This window comes from Notolepis coatsorum (assembly GCF_963971535.1).
Source record: "Notolepis coatsorum genome assembly, chromosome: 8".
Lineage (NCBI taxonomy): Eukaryota > Metazoa > Chordata > Actinopteri > Aulopiformes > Paralepididae > Notolepis > Notolepis coatsorum.
Window position 1 is genome coordinate 70175002 of NC_140172.1, and position 25267 is coordinate 70200268.

The 25267-nt window shown below is 42.2% G+C and overlaps 1 protein-coding gene across 1 annotated transcript in view; it reads left to right on the forward strand.

Annotated features, from left to right (window-relative positions):
* The window catches only part of LOC311233020 (unconventional myosin-XVIIIa-like), a gene marked incomplete at both ends in the record, with an annotated part of 212117 nt that overhangs the window by 81495 nt on the left and 105355 nt on the right, over positions 1 to 25267 (forward strand). The window contains 9 exons of the mRNA XM_084319874.1: positions 1416 to 1592; positions 8466 to 8676; positions 11415 to 11557; positions 15156 to 15256; positions 19538 to 19601; positions 19826 to 19970; positions 21651 to 21815; positions 22782 to 22872; positions 23296 to 23488. Of these exons, the coding sequence (XP_084176000.1) occupies positions 1416 to 1592; positions 8466 to 8676; positions 11415 to 11557; positions 15156 to 15256; positions 19538 to 19601; positions 19826 to 19970; positions 21651 to 21815; positions 22782 to 22872; positions 23296 to 23488 (1290 nt within the window). The remainder of the gene's footprint in view (positions 1 to 1415; positions 1593 to 8465; positions 8677 to 11414; positions 11558 to 15155; positions 15257 to 19537; positions 19602 to 19825; positions 19971 to 21650; positions 21816 to 22781; positions 22873 to 23295; positions 23489 to 25267) is intronic.

Below are 25267 nucleotides of genomic sequence, written 5' to 3' on the forward strand. Positions count from 1 at the left end.
TATTGTATCCATAGCTATAATATAGAATATAGTTATAGCTCTACAAACAAGGTGACGCACTCCTATCTTTTAAAGCGTGACATTGCTACAACGGGACCCATCTAATAGCTGGCGCTGAATGAGTTAATAGAAGGTCTCATTATGATATTTTGTGTTTAAATTCTTATAATTATATATAACCATAAATAACCTACAGTTATACAAATGGTAAGCTAACAGTCTCTTTATATTGTAAACATGGTGGGAGGATAGGCTGATGACCACAGCCAAGTGGTTACTTTTGACCTGCAAACACTTGATTTATCCAGCACTAAAGTTATACAGGTGTAATACTTTCTTTTGGACATGTCAGTGGTGCAGATCTCCTTCCTAAGGGCTTGTGTCCATAGCGGAAGTTTTATGAGTTGTCAGCTCCTTTCTGTCATTCATTTCTATGCTACAGGCGCGACCGGCGCGCTCCTTTTCCCAGCGCCGCGCCTCGCGTTTATGCGCTCTCGGCGGCAGCGTTTTTGGGCGGAGCGCTCCCAGCGCATAAAGTTGAAACTAGTTAAACTTTTGGAAAGGAGCGCGCTCATCAAGGTAACTTTTTTCGACCGACCAATCAACATCCCAATCAACACCCGAACAACTGCCTCTTTGAACTGCTGCGGTCAGGCAAGCGATACCGGAGTCTCAAGGCGAGCACAGAAAGACTCAGAAGAAGCTTCTATCCCCAGGCCATCAGGCTGCTAAACGAACAATGAATGAACACTACACAACAACAACCACCAAACGCACATAGCACACACATCCACACGCACACACTCACTTTAAACAAACACACTGTAGCACCCACCCCACACACTTATAGCACACACCCACTTTAAACAAACACACTGTAGCACCCACTCCCCACACTTTATATTTATTGATGAAGGATTGCACTACAACTCGTACACCTTACTGTAAATTGTACCTAAATTGTACCTCATCCCATTTCTGCTTTGCACTAGATAGTACTGTACATTAGTACACTGCATAGTATTGTATATTATATGGTAACTCAGAACATTGTCTATACCGAACACTGTGACCTCATTTTTCTTCTTCTAAATTACATGCTATATTATGTTATTTGATACTATCTTGTCTAGCACAGTCTCTGGAGCATAACAGTAAGAAGCATTTTGTATGAAAGTATTCTGTACTTCTGTATGACAACTATTAAAGAACTTGAACTTGAACATCGAGGAAGTGGTGGAGCCGCGGCAGTCGCGAGACTCAGGAAAACGCTCTGAGCTTTTTTTTTTGCTTTTCAAAGTGGCCCGCCTTGAAAAAAAAACGTCCGCTATGGACACAAGCCCTAAGACTACGTGGAGCCACATTAACTACAAACCACAATGTTTATGAAGTAATATTTTGCCTTTGATCTCCAGGCAAACCCTTTGACGTTTGACCGTGTGGAAGACCTGGCCTCTCTGCAGTACCTGAACGAGTCCAGCGTGATGCACTGCCTGCGTCAGCGCTATGGGGGCAACCTGGTTTACACCTATGCCGGCCCCAACATGGTGGTCATTAACCCTGTCAGTGCCACTGCCATGTACTCTGAGAAGGTAGGCACACGGTGGGTTAGCGGGAGCAGAATGTTTGTTATGTTTGAATGTAAAGTTATTACAACAGCTATAACTACTGATGATGACCTGTTTTTTCGTGTGCTTTTGAAACTTGGAAACCTAGACCCTAGATGAGGATTGTGTCGTCATAAAATTTTCAAAAATGCCTTTACTGCTGGGAGACGAGGCATGTTGTAAGTAGGGATGCACAATCCGACTTTTTCAGTCCAGATACCGATACCTGGGCTTTGGGTATCGGCCGATAAAGAGTACCGATCCGATACCCATTGTTCAATTAATAAACTGTATGCCTCACTGTGTGGAAGAGACTGGAATCATTATTTTGTGCAAGGCAAATTAACACATAGAGATATAAATGTACTGAATTGGTATTTATTATTTTATTTATTATTATATATTATTATAAAAAAAAGAAAAAAAGATTTAAATTGTCTCCCGATCTAGCTATTAATTTAGTCATATCGTGGCCGATATCAATATCGGATCGGTGCATCCCTAGTTGTAAGAAGTACTGTTGTCTCCCAGTGATGAACCAAGCATTTTGGCGTCGCACCCGTCCCATTCTCATAATTGTAGATCAAAACATTCCCTTTTCTCTATCTGGACGATCCCAAATAATATTGGCTAGACATCGTTTTCCATGCACAATAATCCGTCAAGTAAGTAAGTAAGTAAGTATTTATAAAGCACCTTTCATACATGTCATGTAGCTCAAAGTGCTGTACACAAATATAGGCATATATAACGATAAAAGCAATAAAGTCACAGTGATCAGTTAAGATCAATGTTTAAAAAATAATAATAATAATAATAGTAACGTAAAAATGAAAATAACGTAAAAACAGTCAATTGCTTACCAGTTTGGGAGAACAGGTCCGCACAAACATGTCCGCTCAGTAGCAACCGGAAGTGCACTAAACCAATGCACTTGTATGGTAGGTAGCAATGTTTAGCTCTTATAACGCTAGTGTAGTTACGTTTTTATCAGTGGTCATAGTTGGGTCCATAGTGCTTTACCAAGTCCCATGGATCCATCAGTGGCCGTGTATTGTGTGCGTATGTACCCGTTCCCTCATGTGGTCAGTGGCCAGAGTTTGGGTCCATAGTGCTTTACCAAGTCCCATGGACCCATCAGTGGCCGCGTCTTGTGTGCGTATGTACCCGTTCCCTCATCTAAAGAGTTGGGTCCACAAGACTTTTCCAAGCCTTACGGATCCATCAGTGGTCGTGTATTGTGTGCGTATGTACCCGTTCCTTCATCTAAAAAGTTGGGTCCACAAGGCTTATCCTAGCCTCATGGATCCATCAGGTTTTTCCAAGCCATAACTATTTGTAAGCTAGACTGTATAGGTACGTTTTTAATTTTCCATAAAAAATGTGTATAGAGCTGGCGTTTCTGATGTGTGTTGGTAGTGTGTTCCATAGTTTTGGGGCATAGTTGGCAAATGCCATACTTCCTATCCTTTTTTGGTTTCTGGGCGTGTCTAGTAAACCTGTAGTGGATGACCGTAGCGTTCTTGAGGGCAGATAACTAACTAGGGAATTTGCTATGTATTTTGGGCCTTGCTCATTAAGAGCTTTATATGTTAGGAAAAGGACCTTAAAATCAATTCTATGAGTTATTGGAAGCCAGTGCAGAGTGGCCAGGACTGGAGTGATATGTTCTCTTCTCCTTGTATGAGTTAGTAATCGAGCTGCAGAGTTTTGGATAAGCTGAAGCTTCCCAATGGTTGCTTTGGGAAGACCAGTGAACAGTGCATTACAATAGTCAAGCCGACTTGATACAAAAGCATGAATAAGTTTCTCTGCATCCTTTTTATTTAAGAAAGGTCTTACTTTCGCTATGTTTCTTAGGTGGAAGAATGACGTTTTCATGGCCTTATTTATATGAGACTTAAAGGTCAGGTCTGAGTCCAAGATGACACCTAGGCTTGTAACCTCAGTCTTTACATAGGATGACAGACTCCCCAGGTTTTTACACAGCACTTCCCTTTTCGCTTTTGGGCCGATCAATAGGATTTCGGTCTTGCTTTCGTTTAATTTTAGGAAGTTATTGTTCATCCACTTGTTTATTGCTAACAGACAATTTGTAATGGACTGTATGGCTGTAGTGTTATTTGGTTCTGCAGAGATATATAGTTGTGTATCATCAGCATAACTATGGAAGCATACATTGTGGTCTCGAATGATGTCCCCGAGGGGCAGCATATATAGTGAGAAGAGTAATGGACCAAGGCAGCTTCCTTGTGCGACTCCAAAATTGCTGTCATGTTCCTCGGATACATTGTCTCCAAGCTTAACATAGAACCTTCTCCCCTTAATGTATGTTATGAGCCAATTTAGTACATGATCGGAAAAGCCAACCAGTCTTTCAAGACGACTGATCAAGATATTATGGTCAATCGTATCGAACGCTGCACTAAGGTCCAATAGGACAAGAATTGAGACTTTGCCAGCATCGGAGTTTAGCCTGAGGTCGCTAACTATTTTGGTAAGGGCAGTTTCAGTGCTGTGATTTGTTCTGAAACCTGATTGTAATTCCTCCATGATGTTATTATCTTTGAGAAAGGAGTTTATTTGTACTGAGACTATCTTTTCTAATATCTTGCTGATAAATGGAAGGTTCGATATTGGCCTATAGCTTTTTAGTTCGTTTACATCTAAGTTTGTTTTCTTTAGTAGTGGTTTTACTACAGCCGTTTTAAATGCATCTGGAAAAGTGCCTGTTTGAAGAGTCATATTTATGATTTCAAGGACATGATTTGAGACACTATCGAACACCCGCTTGAGAAATGCTGTTGGTATAGGATCGAGGCAGGAGGTGGCGGAATTACACTCAGAGACAATCTTACAGAGGTCAGGTAATGTAATACATGCGAATTCCCCCATAGTTATCTCAGGTGGGTTTTCACTCACAGCCAGATCTATATCAGCGGTAATGCTTGCTCTAATCAATGATATTTTTCCTCTTCACATTTTGTGGCTGATTGCTGCGGTATATGGGGGGGTGGTATGTTAATCAGCCGGTCGATGGTGGAAAAAAGTACCCTGGAGTTACCCATGTTTTCTGAGATCATTTTGGAAAAATATTCTTTTCTCGCAAGTTGTATTGCCTTATTGTATGCGCCCATGGCGTCTTTGTATAAATTAAAGTGAGCTGTGAGTTTGAATTTCCTCCATTTTCGCTCGGCTATCCTACATTTTCTCTTATTATCTTTAACATTGGTTTTATTTAACCATGGAGAGATTCTATCAGTTTTTACCTTTTTAACCTTCAGAGGGGCAACAGTATCTAACACTGTTGACAAGGTGCTGTGGAAGTTTTGCACTTTCTGATTTAAGGAGGATTCACTGCATTGGTCATATGATTTCATCATACTAGAGAATTTTGCTTCAGCTCTAGCGTCCAGAAGCCTTCTGTGAACTAGGAATTCGCTTCTGGTCTTATGTAATATTAGGCTTGTACCATAGAACACACAATAATGGTCAGAAATTGGAATTTGTTTTACTGATACATTCTCAATGTTTAGCCCTGTTGTTATTAGTAGGTCCAGAGTGTTGCCATGTTGGTGGGTGGCCTCGTGAACATGTTGCATCAGTCCAAAACTGTCCAGTAGGTTCAGAAACTCACAACCCCTGGGGTCATCCTTTTTGTTGATATGAATGTTTAGATCTCCATTAAGAATGATTCTATCATACCTGGTAATGCAGATCGATATGAGTTCTGAAAATTCCTGTATGAAGAGTGGCGAGTACCTTGGTGGTCGATACAATGTCACACATATTACTGGCATTTCTGTTTTCAATACAATAGCAAGGTATTCAAATGATAAAAATGTTCCCAGGTCAATATCATTGCACACAAATTGAGTGGAGATGATTGCTGCTATTCCGCCTCCCCTCCCACTCTGTCTGTTTGATTGATAGAATTTAAAATTGGAAGGGCAGGTCTCAATCAGTGTTGCTACACCAGTGATATTGTCTAACCATGTCTCTACTAAAAACATACAATGTACACCATGTTTTACTATGAGTTCATTTATCAGAAATGATTTTTGTTTCAGCGCTCTAACGTTGAACAGTGCTAGTTTTAGCTGTACGGGTTCTGTAGTGGGGTGTGAGATAGTCTGTGGTTGAACACTGATATTGATAAGGTTAGATTTACATATGGGACGTGATAATGAGTAATTGATTAGTCTTTTGGTGATCAGAATCGGGATGACACTCAACGTGTTTTTTTGTAGCTTAGGCTGCTTCTGTATATAGTCTACAGAGCTAGATATGGTTGGTTGTCAGGCCAGTGATGCTATACTTTGTATGACGTTATGTTATGTTATGTATGACGCACATTTACCCCTGATATGTTTGGATGGATGCCATCGGGTCTGTAATGGTCTTTCCTGGACCAGAGCAGATCAAAGTTATTTATATAGCAAAGTCCTATAGTAGTACAGTAGGTCTGTAGCCATTTGTGCAACCAGAACAGACGGCTAAATCGCTCAGATCCACGACCTATGGATGGAATGGGGCCAGACACAATGCATATTTTACCCAGGCTTTCAATAGTGAGTATTAGTGATTCAAAGTCAGATTGGAGTTTAACGGATTGTCTAGCCATTACGTCATTTGCTCCGATATGAATGATAACGGTGTGGGCGGACGGATATCTGTCGATGATTTCGGGAGTACACTCAAGTAAGTCAGTAACTTTTAAACCGGAAAAACAATACGTAATGCCGTGTGGTATTTGCAAAAACCTGGTGATGGAATCTCCGATGAGTAGGATCTCTGGTTGTTCATGGATGCATTTCCCGTCGTAGATGGCCAGGTTTCTATGGTGAAAAGCCGCAGGAGTAGCGTCTACATTGTTGGCAGGGTTTGATGGTTGGTCGGGCAGCAGCGCCGTGTGGAGGGGCTCGTTCACAGCGGCATTTCCATCGATGACACTCGCCGTTTGAATGATCATACTGGCATGGGCTGCAGAGCACCGCAGACGAGGACGTTTAAACTTTGGGGAGTCGGACCCATCGCGTGAGTCTGGGGAGTTTGGCGATGCGAGAGCAAACAGGGCAATATTAGTATAGACCACCGCAACACTTCCCATATTCTGAAATCATGGCAGAGACAGCAGGGGGAGAAAATGAATGAATGTGAATTAGAGCCTTGACATTAATATAAGTGGTTGTAGGTACGGCTGTGGAGGTGCTGGAGACATGATCCAATAGACTTTTATATGCCGGAGTCTCCTGAACATGGAGAGACCAATCCCAAGTCAATCGGCACTTTCTCGGCCGAGCTATAGTCACTTTTCCGCACCTACTCCCGAACTCCGCATGCACAGATTGCTAGGCGTGGGAATCACCAGAGGCCTCACGATACGATACTATCACGATACTTGAGTCACTATACGATAGTATTGCGATACTAAATATATTGCGATATGCTGAGTATTGCAATATTAATATTGCGATATATTGCGATTTATTACCTTTTTTCAAATGCAAAGTAAAACTTTGTCAACATGTTTTATCTAATAAAATAAAGTTCAGTCTGTTCATCTCACTTCAATCATTTTTATTGCAGAACATGGTATTTTCTCAAGCAGACAGATTTAAACACTGTAATCTGTGTTTCATGTACCTGACAAACTGAACTGTTTGTATTACAGTCATATTCCAACTTAACTGAATGCACATGTGTGCGTGTGTGTGGACTACTGTACTATTACAGGTATTGAAATGAACAATGCAACTTCCTTATACAAAAAAAATATATATTTTTTTATTATAAATAAATAAATAATTAAATATCGATACTTGGCGTCCCTGTATCAATACAGTATCGCCACGCAAGGTATCACGATACTACTACGTATAGATATTTTCCCCCACCACTACAGATTGCCCACGTAGTCTAGGTTCATCAATCTGTGCATGCGTAGTTCGGGAGTAGGTGCGGAAAAGTGACTATAGCTCGGCCGAGAAAGTGCCGATCAACTTGGGTCTGGTCTCTCCGTATTCAGGAGACTCATGCATATAAAAGTCTATTGGATCATGTCTCCAGCACCTTCACAGCCGTAGCTACAACGTTCGTATTATGTCTGTGTGTGTGTGTGTTAGGGGTGGGAATCACCAGAGGCCTTACGATACTATCACGATACTTGAGTCACTCACGATACGATAGTATTGCGATACTAAATATATTGCGATATGCTGAGTATTGCGATATTACTATTGTGATATATTGCGATTTATTACCTTTTTTCAAATGCAAAGTAAAACTGTCAACATGTTTTATCTAATAAAATAAAGTTCAGTCTGTTCATCTCACTTCAATAATTTTTATTGCAGAACATGGTATTTTCTCAAGCAGACAGATGTAAACACTGTAATCTGTGTTGCATGTACCTGACAAACTGAACTGTTTGTATTACAGTCATATTCCAACTTAACTGAATGCACATGTGTGCATGTGTGTGGACTACTGTACTATTACAGGTATTGAAATGAACAATGCAACTTCCTTATACAAAAAAAAATATATATTTTTATTTTTTATGAATAATTAAATATCGATACAGTATCGCCACGCAAAGTATCGCGATACTACTACATATCGATTCCCCCCCCACCCCTAGTGTGTGTGTACTCGTCCTTTGTCCTGTTTACTTGATGTTATGTATATAAGTATTAAGCACGGTCACAATGTACGTTTTCTGTGGACCCCAGAGAAAATAGCTACTGCAATGCTGTAACTAATTGGGGATCTAAGTCAACTAACCTAAACTAAACTAAATCTCTCACAGCTTCACCTCATCTCTCTCTTTTGCTTTGACTCTGTGTTCCCCACCAGGTCATGCAGATGTTCAAGGGCTGTAGGAAGGAGGACACCGCCCCTCACATCTACAGCATGGCACAGTCTGCATACAGGAACCTCCTGACCACACACCAGGACCAGTCCATTGTCTTACTGGGCAAGAGTGGCAGTGGCAAGACCACCAACTGCCAACACCTGGTCCAGTATCTGGTGACCATCGCAGGCGGCGCGGGCAAAGGGTTCTCCCGTAAGTTGTGCAGGAACCAAGAGAAGAAGAGTAACACTATATATGGTTGCTGAGGTTCCCACATATTAATGCCACAACTACTATTTATGTACACAATGTTTTGAACATGTAGGTTCTCATCACCACACACTTGATGAAGAGCTGGAGTTGAAAGCCTTGTGTATATAGTCAAATCAATATGTGGAGGCATTGGAAGCATTTTGAGTTTTTGGATAATTTCATTTTGTGACAGCTGTGTGTGCAAAATGCTATGTGAATTAACACATTGGACGCTAGACCCGAGATAAGTCGGGTTAACTCGCCATCGCTTGAGCGCCAAACCAGAGAAATGTCAGGTTTTAATCGTTATTTCTTTTATTTGCTATATCCATTCATAATTTATCCATCCAGCCTGATGTTATCATTGGGAATGGCTCTGAGATCGCAAGCGGCCAATACCGCTGCCTAACGCCTTGCGGCCGGTATTGCACATCATTGGAAACCCTCTGGCTTGGGCTGTACGTTGATCTAAGAAGTCCGGTCCAGGTTTTCCTTCTCGGGCACGAGTAACGTTTATAACACACGGATTGGGTACACTCGAGCACCGCCGGTTCATGTGTTTTGGTGGATAACGCTGGACACACGATCGCGATCAGTATTTGGAATGGCGATCAGATAATTGTATTATTCTTTTTGCAGTACATCATAGACAAGGTAAGGACTATCCGATATTTCCCTAGGACTAGTACGATATTCTGTAATGTACTGTGTAATGTATGCCGTTGGTCCCGCTCGAAGCATAGAAAAACGACCTCCCCCCTGACCCTTTCGTGCATGCATGATAACTGATAACTGATTACAAAGTCAGCAAGTGTCTTGCCCAAGGACACAACGGCGATGGGATGGACATGGGCTTGAGCGGGATTCGAACCACCAACCCTTCGATCATTGGACGACCCGCTCTACCCCTGAGCCAAAGCCGCCCCTGTTAATGTTACCTGTTTATTGCACAATGTTGTTTTATTGGATTCTATTATATGTTGTTACTACTGTATTGCACATCGTTGCGGGCAAGACCACCCGCATTTCATTGTATACTTGTATGCCGTGACAAATAAAACTCTTGACTTGACTTGATGATGAAACATAATACTAGTGATGCACCGATGTGAAAATTGTGGCCGATACCGATAACCGATATTAATATTGCTGTTCTGGCCGATACCGATATTTACCGATGTCGATATCTGTATAGAAAACACTTTTTTATGATAATCAAATAAAGAGCTACGGTATTTTCCAAAACGCTTTTAATTTTTTTTACCTTTGTAACATATTTTCAGAAAATGACTGATATTTTGAAACTATTTAAGGCCAAAATATGTAAAAAAAAAAAAGAAAAGAAAAAAAATGTATTTTAACGCCGTGACATAGTTGTAGTCATTTTGATCCACACTGTCTGGTCAATATTTGGCGGAGGGACACCATTTTTTGTGATCATATTAGGAAGACCGGCCACCACACGCACAGCAAGTATTAGTCCTCAGCGCTGAGCGGAACTCTATAAAAGCCTCCGTCGACGCCAGGTAGAGTTTTTTTAGTATTTTTTCCCAGAGCGAAGGAGTCACAGAATAATTTCTCCGGGGAATCAACGCACTTTTGATAATTTCGAAACGACAGTGTAAGTACTATTTACCGGTATACTAATTTGTTGGACTTATTCGTTAACGTTTATGACAGTCTATAGTGTTTGTGAGATGTTTTTCCAGAGATTCTGGTCATATTTTGCACTCAAAAAGCTTGTTTCAAAAGTGCCGATGTGATAGAAGAATTTCACCCAGGATGCCGTGCTTTGTGTTGCTGCTAGCTGCGAGCTAACGCTCGACCAACGGTGAACACAACGGTGAACACAATTGACGTATTTAAAATTTTATATCGGCCCTATCTTGATATCGGACCGATACCGAAACTGCCATATCGGCTGATATTATATCGGCGGCCGATATATCGTGCATCACTACATAATACCGATAATCTAGCGTTGATTTCAGATTGATTCAATAATCAGGCGAGAAATGGCATGATTTATAATGAAATACAGTAAAGCGCTGTTTGGCGGAGTTTCCTGGTATTACACAGGATCACTCTAAAACTATACTCATATTCACCACGGTATAAAACGGAAATGTATGGATGAAAATCTGTTTTTTGCATGTTGACCGGAATAAACTCACTGACAATCTGCGTTGTTATTAGATCCATAGCTATAATATTTAATATAGGTTTAGCACTGCAAACACCGGAACTTATCCCCATTGAACAGAGCGCTGGCACACAACGGCCCAACGCCCATAGCGACCCCTGGCGCTGAAAGTGTTAAAGGTGCTATAGATATTTTTTTTATAATACTTCCACAGAGCTTGATTGCAATAATATTATTGATGAATGAATTTATCATTTAAAACATTTTGGCGGGTCCAAAATAAATGTTGTTGTTAACATGTTGTGTGCATGTATCCCCCTCCCTACTTCCCATTTCCCCATGTGGAATGCACCTGATTGGATACATAACATGCTGGTGCTCTAATGTGTCATCTAGTGGCCGAATGTTATCTATAGCACGTTTAAATGTAATCAGAAATCAGAAACACTTTATTTGAAAAATACTTTATTCACCAAAAACAGTTTGACCACATTGAATTGAATTTAACAGAACAGACCTCAACTGAACTGAACTGAACTGAACTGTGCTTCCTTAGCAGAGAAGTGGCAGGCGGTTTACACCATTTTGGAGGCTTTTGGGAACTCCTCCACCTGCATGAACGGGAACGCTAGCCGCTTCTCACACATCGTCTCCCTGGACTTTGACCAGGCTGGCCAGGTGACCTCAGCCTCTATCCAGGTATGTATAAACTGGTACAAACCTGCCATAACGTATTGTAGGGGACAACTGCTAACCATTTACAAAGTGTTTCCCCTAGGATTTTTTTGTTGTGGGGCGCACGTGTCACGGATACATGGTGTCAACAGTGTCATCATAGACGCGCGCAGTAAGGCGGTTGTTAGTATCGGTGCATTTCTCTACACTGAGCTGAAATTAAACGATTGCACATAAATTAGGTAAATAATATTTATTTACAACACATAAATTAACTTATTTACAATTATACATACAGTAGTTACAACACATATATGAACTATTTACAATACAGGGAGGCACATACAACAATCATATAACTATTTACAACCCTTACAAAGCCAATGGTTCAATGGCACATTGCACAGTTTTGGTCATTGCACTTGGTTTTCCTAGGTTTCCTGAAAAACATTTCAAGGGCCTCCTGGTAGCGGAAGTCCCCAACTGGGGGACCGTTAATGGATTGATTGATTGAAAACTTTATTAACAGATTGCAGAATGCGTACAATCAGGGCACGAAATTAACTTTTTGACTCACCGGCCAGTGGCAGGTAGATGAGAAAAATCTACCCGCCAAGCATATTTCTTACCAGCCAAATTTTTTTTAAATAGTTTTTTTTAATAAAATATATATATTATATAATCATACTTGTAGTTGTATTATCTGCAAGACATCGCCACCACGCAACAAGTCAAAATGCTCACTATCTGCAAACAGCTCCACTGTCTGTGTGTATACTCAAGTAAGTAAGTAAGTAAGTATTTATAAAGCACCTTTCATACATGTCATGTAGCTCAAAGTGCTGTACACAAATATAGGCATATATAACGATAAAAGCAATAAAGTCACAGTGATCAGTTAAGATCAATGTTTAAAAAAAAAATTATAATAATAATAGTAACGTAAAAATGAAAATAACGTAAAAACAGTCATTTGCTTACCAGTTTGGGAGAACAGGTCCGCACAAACATGTCCGCTCAGTAGCAACCGGAAGTGCACTAAACCAATGCACTTGTATGGTAGGTAGCAATGTTTAGCTCTTATAACGCTAGTGTAGTTACGTTTTTATCAGTGGTCATAGTTGGGTCCATAGTGCTTTACCAAGTCCCATGGATCCATCAGTGGCCGTGTATTGTGTGCGTATGTACCCGTTCCCTCATGTGGTCAGTGGCCAGAGTTTGGGTCCATAGTGCTTTACCAAGTCCCATGGACCCATCAGTGGCCGCGTCTTGTGTGCGTATGTACCCGTTCCCTCATCTAAAGAGTTGGGTCCACAAGACTTTTCCAAGCCTTACGGATCCATCAGTGGTCGTGTATTGTGTGCGTATGTACCCGTTCCTTCATCTAAAAAGTTGGGTCCACAAGGCTTATCCTAGCCTCATGGATCCATCAGGTTTTTCCAAGCCATAACTATTTGTAAGCTAGACTGTATAGGTACGTTTTTAATTTTCCTTTAAAAATGTGTATAGAGCTGGCGTTTCTGATGTGTGTTGGTAGTGTGTTCCATAGTTTTGGGGCATAGTTGGCAAATGCCATAGTAGCCTCCAGCTCCAGCAAGGATTCTCCGGCGCTGCAGCTGGGCTCCTATACTCTACATTCAGCATGCAAGGATTCTCCGGCGCTGCAGCTGGACCCTATTCAGCATGCCCTCATGCGATGGAAGCCAGGGGCTTGAATACGCATGTTATAAGACATTGATATCAGGAGCTATCTGTAGCTACTGCTAGATAACGTTAAGACAACGCCTCAGTGAACTATTTAGTTTACTGGGACATTTCGTAGTGACTAGTGAGCTAACGTGAGCTACCTAGCCAACGGAGGTATTATGCACTAGACTATTGCTGGAGCATTTGTTGATATCAGGAGCTATCAGTAGCTAGCCGGCTGGATAACGTTACACAATGCCTCATGTATTAAACTAAAAGTGAATAGTTGACTGGGTAATTTTGTAATGGTAGCTAACGTTAGCTCACGGAGGTCCCACTGACTAGACTAACGTCACGGTGACTGTCCGAGGCAATAGCCTCTGTTTACATGGGTGAGGGAGGGGCAGGAGGAGTAGGAGGCGCAGTGCGCTGCATGTCTGTGCTGAGACAGCGAGTGAGAACTCCGCTAAGAATTGGATCATGATTTTCGATCGGTTTTCACATGACTATTTGATTGCCCGCCACATGGCGGACAGACCTCTCAGTCTCACTCGCCAAACGTAAAATCTGACCGCCAATGGCGCTTGGCGGGCTCTAGTTTCGTGCCCTGGGTACAATACAGTACGGCCCAATACAAACAACTGCTAAGAGGATGCAGATCAGAAAAATACTTTTGTCTTGTTTACATAAGGATCCTCCATTTTTTATTCATCAAGACATTTATGACATACAAGACATGCAAATATACAGTACTGTCTAAGAAAAAGAGATCATGCATAATGGCGTTAGCTAAACAAAACTTGTTTTAAGGTAAATTGGCTTTCAGTGTGTCAGAGTGAGCACACTTAAGTTGTTCGGAAATTTGGAGGGCTCAGAGTGCACACTGGACTCACTCTGACCGAAGAGTCAATTTATCAGAGCGGAGCAGATTTTCAGAGTGAATTTATTAACTCACCTTAACACATTGACCGCCAGGGGTTGTGCCCATCTCATACCCCTCTCTGCCACCGTTAAAAGCCTATGGAGATGGTTACCTTCTTTGCACGGCTATAACATTTTTAATTGTATTGCTATATTGACATTACTATGGCCCATTCAACATCGATTATCTATCGTTCAGGATGTGGGAACGTTATACTTTTTCATTCATACATTGTTGTGTTAATACCTTCGAGAATATAAGTATGTTTTTAATCTTTTCTGCTGTAATTTCAAAAACGCTAGTTATAGGCCCAAACGCATATGATAGATTATCGATTGCCATTTCTTTCCCATACACGCTATATTAAAAAATTCAAATGTATATGATTGGTATACATTATGCTTCATCATGCGTGGAGGAAAGGGGGGGGGGTCGTTTATATTTCCTTGATCATCAGTAACGGCTTTATGTAGTATGGGTGATATATTGATCAGACTGATTACAAACAAGGAAACGCACAATCGGGCTGAAAATAACGTTACTGTCCCCTTACCGTGGGCCGATGAGACTGGCGGTGAAAGATCCCAATTATTCGACGCCGATCGCCTAGGTCCATTTCCGGTTTGTATGGCGCAATAAACACCGAAATCATATCGATTATTAAGTTTTGAAAGCGATCCATATGTACTATAGTGTCTGTCAGGAGTCCCGTAGCGAGATGTGACTGCAAGAGGAATTTCCTCTATGCACCGATGGCACTTCCGGTTTTTGCGAGAGTGTAACTCGCCCGACCATCCACCAGGCGGCGGTATAAAAAATGAAATATTGATCTAAAAAACGCTGTACAGCGATCTTGGCGGTCAACGCATGGCGGGCAATAACGCTGAAAAGCGATCTTGGCGACCAACGTGTTAACCTCTTAAGCCCTAGCCATATTTTCTGAAAATCCGCCTGATGATCCATCCACTCCATGAAAGTTGTTGTGGTGATCAATTGTCTGTCCTGTCTTTTCAGACCATGTTGCTAGAGAAAAGCAGAGTGACTAGAAGACCAGAGGGAGACTCCACCTTTAATGTTTTCTACTACCTGATGGCAGGGCTAGACACCTCTCTCAGGTAAGACCAGAGGGAGACAGACTCCACCTTTAATGTGTTCTACAACTACCTGATGGCCGGGCTAGACAGCTCTCTCAGGTAAGACCAGAGGGATCCAATCCAATCCAACTTTATTTATATAGCACGTTTAAAAACGACAAAGTTGACCAAAGTGCTTCACAATCAATCAATAATATAGTAAAAAACACATAGACGATTGATTGATTGATACAATTGATTGAAAACTTTATTAACAGATTGCAGAATGGGTACAATACAGTACGGCTCAATACACACAATTGTTAACACTTTGAGCGCCACTCGCGGCTTTTCTCTGGTTTACGACCCGACCGTTGAATGCCACGTCACGGCTATTCTCGGGTATTTATTTTGTATTTTTTTATTAGCGATCTGAAATCATATTGCATCACGCGAGCCTACCGTTGGAGATCCAGGGACCGCCGGCGCTCAGATCTGAAAAAAGCGCCCCTTATCGTCTCCCAGATGGTAAATCACCCTTTTGGAATGGACTCAATGAAAGTGAATGGGAGAACGGATTTCTGACTCCACATTTTACTTCTCACTGATGCAGCCGGGGTCTACCAGAGTTCATTCTGGAGCCTCTGAGCCGCGCGGATCATGTGTTCTACTGTATACACGGTTGATCAATACATTTATTGATTTTTTCGAATGCCGATCGGAAAATTGGAATAAACCATTTGGATACCATCTGACCTCAGGTAAGGAATCTATGTTATCAGTGTTAGGATAATCAGACTCGTTTTCACGGATATATAAGCGTTTATGTGATATGTGATATGGCTGTTTTGACTGTAAAAGCCATGAGGAAATAACAGCAGCGATTATCAGCGCACGGCACGAGCGTGCGTGCGGACACATATACTATCGATCATCTAGCGTTTATTTGAAAACGATTCATAAAATGACAACGTTCTGGAATATTCCAGTAAAAGGCGATTATCATAGGCATGGGTTGTTTTTCCCCGGAAAACGGGTGATTTTCAAAATGCTATCAAACGGAAATGAAGCGATAAAAATACAATCTGCCTTGCCAATGTTGACTGGAAAATGAGTCTTTGATAAGCGACGGGCAGATTAGACACATAATTTAAAACATAGATTAGGCAATATTAACGTTAACATTGGGAGTGGATGGTGGCATCAAGGGGGTAAAAAGGAAAACCCGGCGTGGCATACAAAGTGTTAAGGGGATGCAGACCAGAGAAAGACTTTCGTCTTGTTTACATCATCAGGGTCCCCCATTTTCAATTCATAATGACATTAATGACATACGCAACATACAGATATATATCTTGACATTTCTGGCATACATGACATACAGGTATACAGTACTGTTACATTTGTGACATACAAGATATGCAAATATACAGTACTGTTAAACAGAGATCCTAACGGATAATATATACATACAAGGGGGAGGAAACTGTACATTAGGAGGGGGTGGGAGGGGGGGGTTGGACATTTACGGGGGCCAGTTTCGAATTGCAGCCTCCCGTAGGTGCTCTTTGACAACACAATACACAATACAATGCACACAGAACTACAAACACGGCAGCAAACTGAACATTTTCTTTTAAATTCTAGGGAGAACAGATGTGTTTTAAGATGGGATTTAAACATTGGGAGTGTTGGGGCCAGCCTAATGTGGGACAGGCAACAGAGGAAGACTCCACCTTTAAAGTGGAGATGAAGCATAGCGATAAATACATATTCATAGCATCACATTAGTATTTAGATAAGCCACAGAAAAAATCACGTTATAAAAATAAGCAGTTTCTAAGAAAAAACTATTTGTTATGTGCATTTTTGAAGCATTTATCATTATGGGCGCGGCCATTTTGTTGCTGACGTCATTGGGCTGGTTTGGTGTATACACTGCTGGTTAGCTGCCTATAGTGAATGGGTCAGTCAGTAAATAAAATGTTGCCTACAAAACAACGGGACCGCGGTGGTTCTGTTTGTATTGCTCCTGGCTGTTCAAACTAATTTTACCGTGTGAGAGAGGAAAGTTGGTTAATTTCCACAAACTACCAGTGAAAAAAACAGTGTTGTTGGCACGTTGGCTCAGGCTGGCTGCACTCAGGCGGCGCGACCAGCCTGTTGGACAGGGAAGGAGGATCTGCAGCGAACACTTCATTGCCTCGGATTATGTTGTTGGGGTGGGATGTTTGTCCAGAAGACCACTAATCAGCTGAAGCCGGACGCGGTTCCCTCGGTCTTTGACAGACAGACCGGCCCAGGCGGTTCAGCGTCGCGGAGCATTCAGCCTGCTGGCTACCTAGATCCACTTCAACCAGCCGAGCGTCGGGAGCTCCAGCAGCTTGTCGATGTGCTAATAGCCTCGGCAAGCTAACGGTAGCTGGCTACACAGCTTGTCGGTGTGCTAATAGCCTCGGCAAGCTAACGGTAGCTGGCTACACAGCTTGTCGGTGTGCTAATAGCCTCGGCAAGCTAACGGTAGCTGGCTACACAGCTTGTCGGTGTGCGAATAGCCTCGGCAAGCTAACGGTAGCTGGCTACACAGCTTGTCGGTGTGCGAATAGCCTCGGCAAGCTAACGGTAGCTGGCTACACGGCTTGTCGGTGTGCTAATAGCCTCGGCAAGCTAACGGTAGCTGGCTACACAGCTTGTCGGTGTGCGAATAGCCTCGGCAAGCTAACGGTAGCTGGCTACACAGCTTGTCGGTGTGCGAATGGCCTCGGCAAGCTAACGGTAGCTGGCTACACAGCTTGTCGGTGTGCGAATAGCCTCGGCAAGCTAACGGTAGCTGGCTACACAGCTTGTCGGTGTGCTAATAGCCTCGGCAAGCTAACGGTAGCTGGCTACACAGCTTGTCGGTGTGCGAATAGCCTCGGCAAGCTAACGGTAGCTGGCTACACAGCTTGTCGGTGTGCGAATAGCCTCGGCAAGCTAACGGTAGCTGGCTACACAGCTTGTCGGTGTGCTAATAGCCTCGGCAAGCTAACGGTAGCTGGCTCCAGGCTATTAGCACATCGACAAGCTGCTGGAGCTCCCGACGCTCGGCTGGTTGAAGTGGAGCTATGTAGCCAGCAGGCTGAATGCTCCGCGACGCTGGTTGAAGTGGATCTAGGTAGCCAGCAGGCTGAATGCTCCGCGACGCTGGTTGAAGTGGATCTAGGTAGCCAGCAGGCTGAATGCTCCGCGACGCTGAACTGCCTGGGCCGGTCTGTCTGTCGAAGACTGAGGGAACCGCGTCCGGCTTCAGCTGATTAGTGGTCTTCTGGACAAACCTTCCACCCCCAACAACATAATCCGAGGCAATGAAGTGTTCGCTGCAGATCCTCCTTCCCTGTCCAACAGGCTGGTCGCGCCGCCTGAGTGCAGCCAGCCTGAGCCAACGTGCCAACAACACTGTTTTTTTCACTGGTAGTTTGTGGAAATTAACCAACTTTCCTCTCTTTCACATGGTAAAATTTGTTTGAACAGCCAGGAGCAATACAAACAGAACCACCGCGGTCCCGTTGTTTTGTAGGCAACATTTTATTTACTGACTGACCCATTCACTATAGGCAGCTAACCAGCAGTGTATACACCAAACCAGCCCCATGACGTCAGTAACAAAATGGCGGCGCCCATGTTGAAAACAGGGATATTATATTTGATTTTTCAGACAAATAAGATAGATTTAACATTTGATTATAGAACCCTGTCTTACACAAGGTACACAACAAACAAACTAGGATCACATTGTTCACTGCTTCATCTCCACTTTAATGTTTTCTACTACCGGTACCTGATGGCCTGGATAGACAGCTTGCTCTTTTATTTAAAGAGCATGCAGTACCATTAGCATCTGATTTCGTATGTCAGGCTTCTTTCTTTCTTTCTTTCTTTCTTTCTTTCTTTCTTTCTTTCTTTCTTTCTTTCTTTCTTTCTTTCTTTCTTTCTTTCTTTCTTTCTTTCTTTCTTTCTTTCTTTCTTTCTTTCTTTCTTTCTTTCTTTCTTTCTTTCTTTCTTTCTTTCTTTCTTTCTTTCTTTCTTTCTTTCTTTCTTTCTTTCTTTCTTTCTTTCTTTCTTTCTTTCTTTCTTTCAGTATACCACATGTAACAATATTAGAGCTGGTATCAACCAGCCTCCATATACTGTACCATCTCTAGCCAATCATCTAAACTCCCTTCTGCTTGTATATGATGTTTTCCTCAGTGTTCTGTTGGTCTAGTACAGTAAGTATTATTTACTCTGAGCTCTGTCAGGTATATTGTTGTTGTCATGGTGACTGACACCTATTCTCTTCCTCAGGACTGAGCTGCACTTCAACCACTTTGCGGAAAACAGCACCTTTGGAATTGTGCCTCCAGCCAAGGTAACTACAACTCCCCCAGTAACTTATTGTGAGAATCTTTGCAGATTCCATTGCACTCACAGTATGTGAATGTGAGTTATGAACATGAATGACCTCAGCTAATCACAAGCTATATACTGTATACCGTATTGTCAAATCGAATATATGTATTTTTATTATTATTATATGTTATTATTTATTTGATTAATGAATACATTATTAATAAATTGTATGTTGTCTCCTAGCCTGAGGACAAGCAGAGGGCCTCCCAGCAGTTCACCAAACTGCAAGCAGCTATGAAGGTCCTGGGGATCAGCAGTGAGGAGCAGAAGGCCTTCTGGCTCATCCTGGGGGCCATCTACCACCTTGGGGCTGCAGGGGCCACCAAGTGTAAGACCCTGCACACACCAAGGGCTGCTTAGTTCAGAGGAAACTCTCTTTGACGTATTTACTGTATTCATCAAATGTAACTTAAGACAACATGCCAACATTATGGGAAATGCGCTTACCGTCTTCTCCAGAGTTGGACAAGAAGATAGATACTAATTCAGTAGAAAGCTATCTGGCTGCAAGCTGGCCTAGCTTCACGAAAATGAATGGAAGCAGATACGGACCACTAGCATAACTGCATAACCTCTCCCGAAGTTTTAAACTAGGCTCGGGGTCCATATCCGCTTCCATTCTGGAAATTTGTATCTACCTTCTTGTCTGACTCTGGAAAAGACGGTAAATGCTTTTACTTACAGTTATTTTTATGTTTGAAGACTCAAGGTGTTCCATTAACGAAACCAATTGAACACCACAGATACCACAAATTCTTCTATGAAAGAGAGACATCAAGAGGTTTTGTTTCAGATTTTTATCATCAATTACTAACGTCCTCATATGAAACCCTCCACCTAGACTCCGTCTGGAGGAGGGATATACCAGACCTGGAAAGTGATTTTGATTGGCAAGAAGCCTGGGCAAATGTTCGACTCACATCAAGGAACCCGGACCATCAACAAATCAATCTTAACTATATTCACAGGACATACTTGACTCCTATAAGACTGAAAAAAATGGGTCTTATACAAGACTCCAAATGCTCTTTATGTACAAATGGGGACGAGGGGACATTTATGCACATGTACTGGGACTGCCCACCAGTTAAGATATTCTGGAAAGAGGTGACCCAGCAATTATCAAATCTCGTAACTTGGAATATACCTGTACACCCCTCTGTATTACTGCTGAATGATGTTTTTGAGTGTGCAGTACATCCACAGCTAAAGAGATTGGTTTTATCGGGTATCACAGTGGCTAAAAAGCTGATAGCATCACGATGGTTCCAACCGGAAAAAATTTGCCGAAAGGTCTGGATTATTACATATCTCGATGTGATCTATCAAGAAATATCTACAGCAAGAATTTTGGGTTTCAATGAATCCAAAATGACATTGTGGTTAGAAGTGGTGGAGAAAATAAAAGCTAGCATATAATGGTAATGTCTGGTTAGGAGCGAGGGAAAATTGATGGATTATCCAATGGGGGGTCCGGGAGGGGGGGGTACGAGCTGGAGCATATGTGTGTAGGTTTTTAGATAACGGGTATTAAGGGTATATCCTATATATGACAATTAACTAAAATGTGATTTCATTGGATGTGCACTGTCAACTAATGCTTGTGTATCTTATCGTGTGTTGTCATGTTTGTTTATATGTTTGTTTAAAAAAATTAATAAATAAAAAAATGTATCACCTGGGCCTTTGATACACAGGTTTACATGTTATATATATCTGAAATAAAAATAAATAAATACTAACCTTCATACTGTCATATTTTTGCACTTAACTACTACTTTCGTAATCCACTGTGACTATATTACTACCTACTATGATAATATGTCTATTCTACTATGCACCCAAGAGTGTAATACGCAAGTTCAACACTGTTTGACGAACAATATCACTTAGCTGCAAGAGTTGTACCCTTCCTGCTGACTTGTTGTACAGAATTTGTAAGTCTCTTTGGATAAAAGCATCAGTTAATGACCAAATTAAAATGTAATGTAAATGTTGTGTGTCTCAGCTGGTAGGAAACAGTTTGCACGTCACGAGTGGGCCCAGAAGGCTGCCTACTTGCTGGGCTGCAACCTGGAGGAGCTCTCCTCCTCAACCTTCAAGCACCAGAACAGAGGCACCGTGCCCAGAGCCAGCACTCTCCACCAGACCGCTGACGAAACTGGAGACACGGGTACTTGACACAACAGGCACACAGACGCATGCAAACCAAACTAAACAACACATTTTGATTTTCTTATTCATTTGTTTATTTCTCAGGGACAATGCAAGCAGGTTACAATAACAAGATACAGATGCATTGCATTATAGGATTTCTAGCTAAGGCTAATTTGCAACCCCTGTCCCTGGTTAGGCTTTTCTACTTAAAAGTGGTCATTACATATCAGCATTACCAAAAGTATATTAGTTCAAATGAGCACATAATTAATAGTGGCATTCTTTACATGATTACACAAACAACATCACATTAGTAATTTTACATGTATTGCGTATGTACATGCACTCCCTTCTCTCACTCCCCCTTTCTCTCTCACTCCTCGCACCACACACACACACACACACACACACACACACACACGATAAACAGGAACATTTTCCTAAATCAGGTTTATTTTGCTGGATGGGTCCAATAAAACAATCTTATGTGTGTTGACATTAAGTGGGAGAAAGTATAAATGTTGAAGGCAATCCTGTGTAAGGCAATAGTTTCACTGGGGTTAGGGGTGCATGTCATCTGCATATCAGTAGAAAAGTTACATTTGGGAATAATGTGATCAAGTGGAAGCATATTTCCAATTTCTTAAAGGGCCTACATCTTTTAATTTTCTTTTCTATATTGAGGCTAGTGTTCATATGTGACCCAATTCTTCCATAAAAGAGTTGACAGATTTTCGTCTCAGTGCATGGGTTTTCCCTGGTAAATCTTTAATTACAACAGGTTTAAGATCAGCAATTGTTGAAAAGATTACATTTAAAACATCATGTTTTGACATAATTGTTTTTGTTCTTTGTATGCACCCCAAATCATGGAATAACCCATATGCCATTTGGTGGATTTACCACTTCACCCTCTCTCGGCACATTCTCATGTCCTTTAACTAACTGTCTCTGTGCTCGTCTGTGTACCTGCTTCTACCAGGACCCAAAACTACAGCCATGGAGTGTTTAGAGGCCATGGCATCTAGTCTCTACTCTGAGGCCTTCACCATCCTCATCTCCTTCATCAACAGGTTAGTATGCCTGCTCCTCTGACTATCCAGACCCGTGGGTCAAATAGTATTTTGCAAATGTTTCTAGCTATTTTTTCCTGGCCCTAATATTAGCAAACAAAACAAACAAACCATAACAAGTATATGCAAGTGCTATTTGGTCTAGGTCCGGTTCTGTGCTATGAATGTTATGGCTGGCCTCCCAGTGTGGAACCAGTCTTGCTGTCTATATTCCTGCTTGTGAGTGCACTGTACCTATGCCTGTGTATTGAAGCTAAACAAGTCTGTTTAACTCATTAGTCTTTACTATCCTCATAGTCTTTCTTATCCTAAAGAGCTACTATCCTTTGTCCAAATCAAGAGTGCACAGTCCATCTATCATGCTGACAGGACTCACTACAAGAGGTTAGCTATAATCCTCTGAACCGTGTGTGTTTCTCTCAGAGCCTTAAAGTCCAGCCAGCACTCCCGCTGTTCCCTGCTCATTGTGGACACCCCAGGCTTTCAGAACCCTCGTCTGGCCAAGCGGGAACGCGGCGCCACCTTTGAGGACCTGTGCCACAACTACGCCCAAGAACGTCTGCAGAACCTCTTCTTCCAGCGAACCTTCGTCCAGGAGCTGGAGAGGTACAAGGAGGTACAGTAGGAAACCGTTGTCCAGGAGCTGGAGAGATACAGGGAGAACGTTGGGGCTGTGACACATCCTAAATAATAATAATAATAAATCAAATTTATATAGCGCCTTTCATAGAACCCAAGGTCGCTTTACAATCAGGACAAAAAATAGGGCAAGGAAAGTAGGGGGGGAGGGGGAAGAGGGGATGAGGGAAAGTAGGGGATAATGGACCTAATTTAATCTAAAACTAACTGATGGGGAAAGCCTTGGTGAAGAGGTGTGTTTTTAGAGCGGATTTGAAGGTGTCCAGGGTTGGGGCGTTGCGGATTTCGGGGGGGAGAGAGTTCCAGAGGGTAGGGGACGCCACGCTGAAGGCTCTGTCCCCAAAAGTCTGTAACCTGGTGCGAGGGATGGAGAGGAGACCTAGATCAGAGGATCGTAGGTTCCGGGATGGAGTGTACTGGTGGAGGAGATCAGACAGGTACCGGGGGGCGAGGGCATGGAGGGATTTGTAGGTGAGGAGCAGGAGTTTGAAGGTGATGCGGAACCTGACTGGAAGCCAGTGGAGATGGATAATCCTCTTATTATTCTAGTTTAGAATGCTGGGGCTGTCACCCATCCTCTTATTATTCTAGTTTAGAATGCTGTGGCTGTGACCCATCCATTTATTATTATTCAAGTTTAGAACGTTGGGGCTGTCACCCATCCTCTTATTATTCTAGTTTAGAACGTTAGGGCTGTGACCCATCCACTTATTATTATTCTAGTTTAGAATTTTGGGGCTGTGACTCATCCTCTTATTATTCTAGTTTAGAACGTTGGGGCTGTCACCCATCCTCTTATTATTCTAGTTTAGAACGTTAGGGCTGTGACCCATCCACTTATTATTATTCTAGTTTAGAGCGTTGGGGCTGTGACTCATCCTGTAGTTCAGTGGTTCCCAAACCTCTCCTCGAGGGACCCCAGCCGTTAACTTATAAAGGGCTTTTTAAGTTGATTCAGGTGTGCTGGTGGTGGAATTTAACAAATACATGGAACGGCTGGGGTGCTTCGAGGAGAGGATTGGGAAGCACTGCTCTAGTTATTATTCTAGTTTAGAATGTTGAGGCTCAGACCCATCCTCTTGTTATTATTCTAGTTTAGAGCGTTGGGGCTCTGACCCGACCCATCCTCTTGTTATTATTCTAGTTTAGAGCGTTAGGGGTCTGACCCGACCCATCCTCTTGTTATTATTCTAGTTTAGAGCGTTGGGGCTCTGACCCGACCCATCCTCTTGTTATTATTCTAGTTTAGAACGTTGATGCTCTGACCCATCCTCTTGTTATTATTCTAGTTTAGAACGTTGAGGCTCTGACCCATCCTCTTGTTATTATTCTAGTTCACCACTAAGCACTGAAATTGATTCACACTGATTTGCATAATGACATAGGGCTGCTCCATGCTGCCTCTCTGAATGGAGGTGAATTGTAGTCTTCATCTGTCTTCATGAACAAAATATACTGATTGAAAGAAAATATGGTGGCTAATTCGTAGCTAGAGATGTGTTTAATGATGGTGAGGAAGAAAGAGTTCATATTGACCTCTTCTAGGAGTCTGATGGGTGTTCAGTCTAGAGAAAGTAGGTGGAAGAATCAGTGTTGGAAGTGATGGCCAGCAAACATTCAAATGAATACTTTGATACGTTGAATTGGAAAGAGAAACCCATGTCATGAGGGAAGAAGATGCAGTTTTATTTCTACTGTAATCAATTCTCCCTAGAAAAGTAGCAGAATCTCTTTGGCCTTCGGCCGTGATAATGAG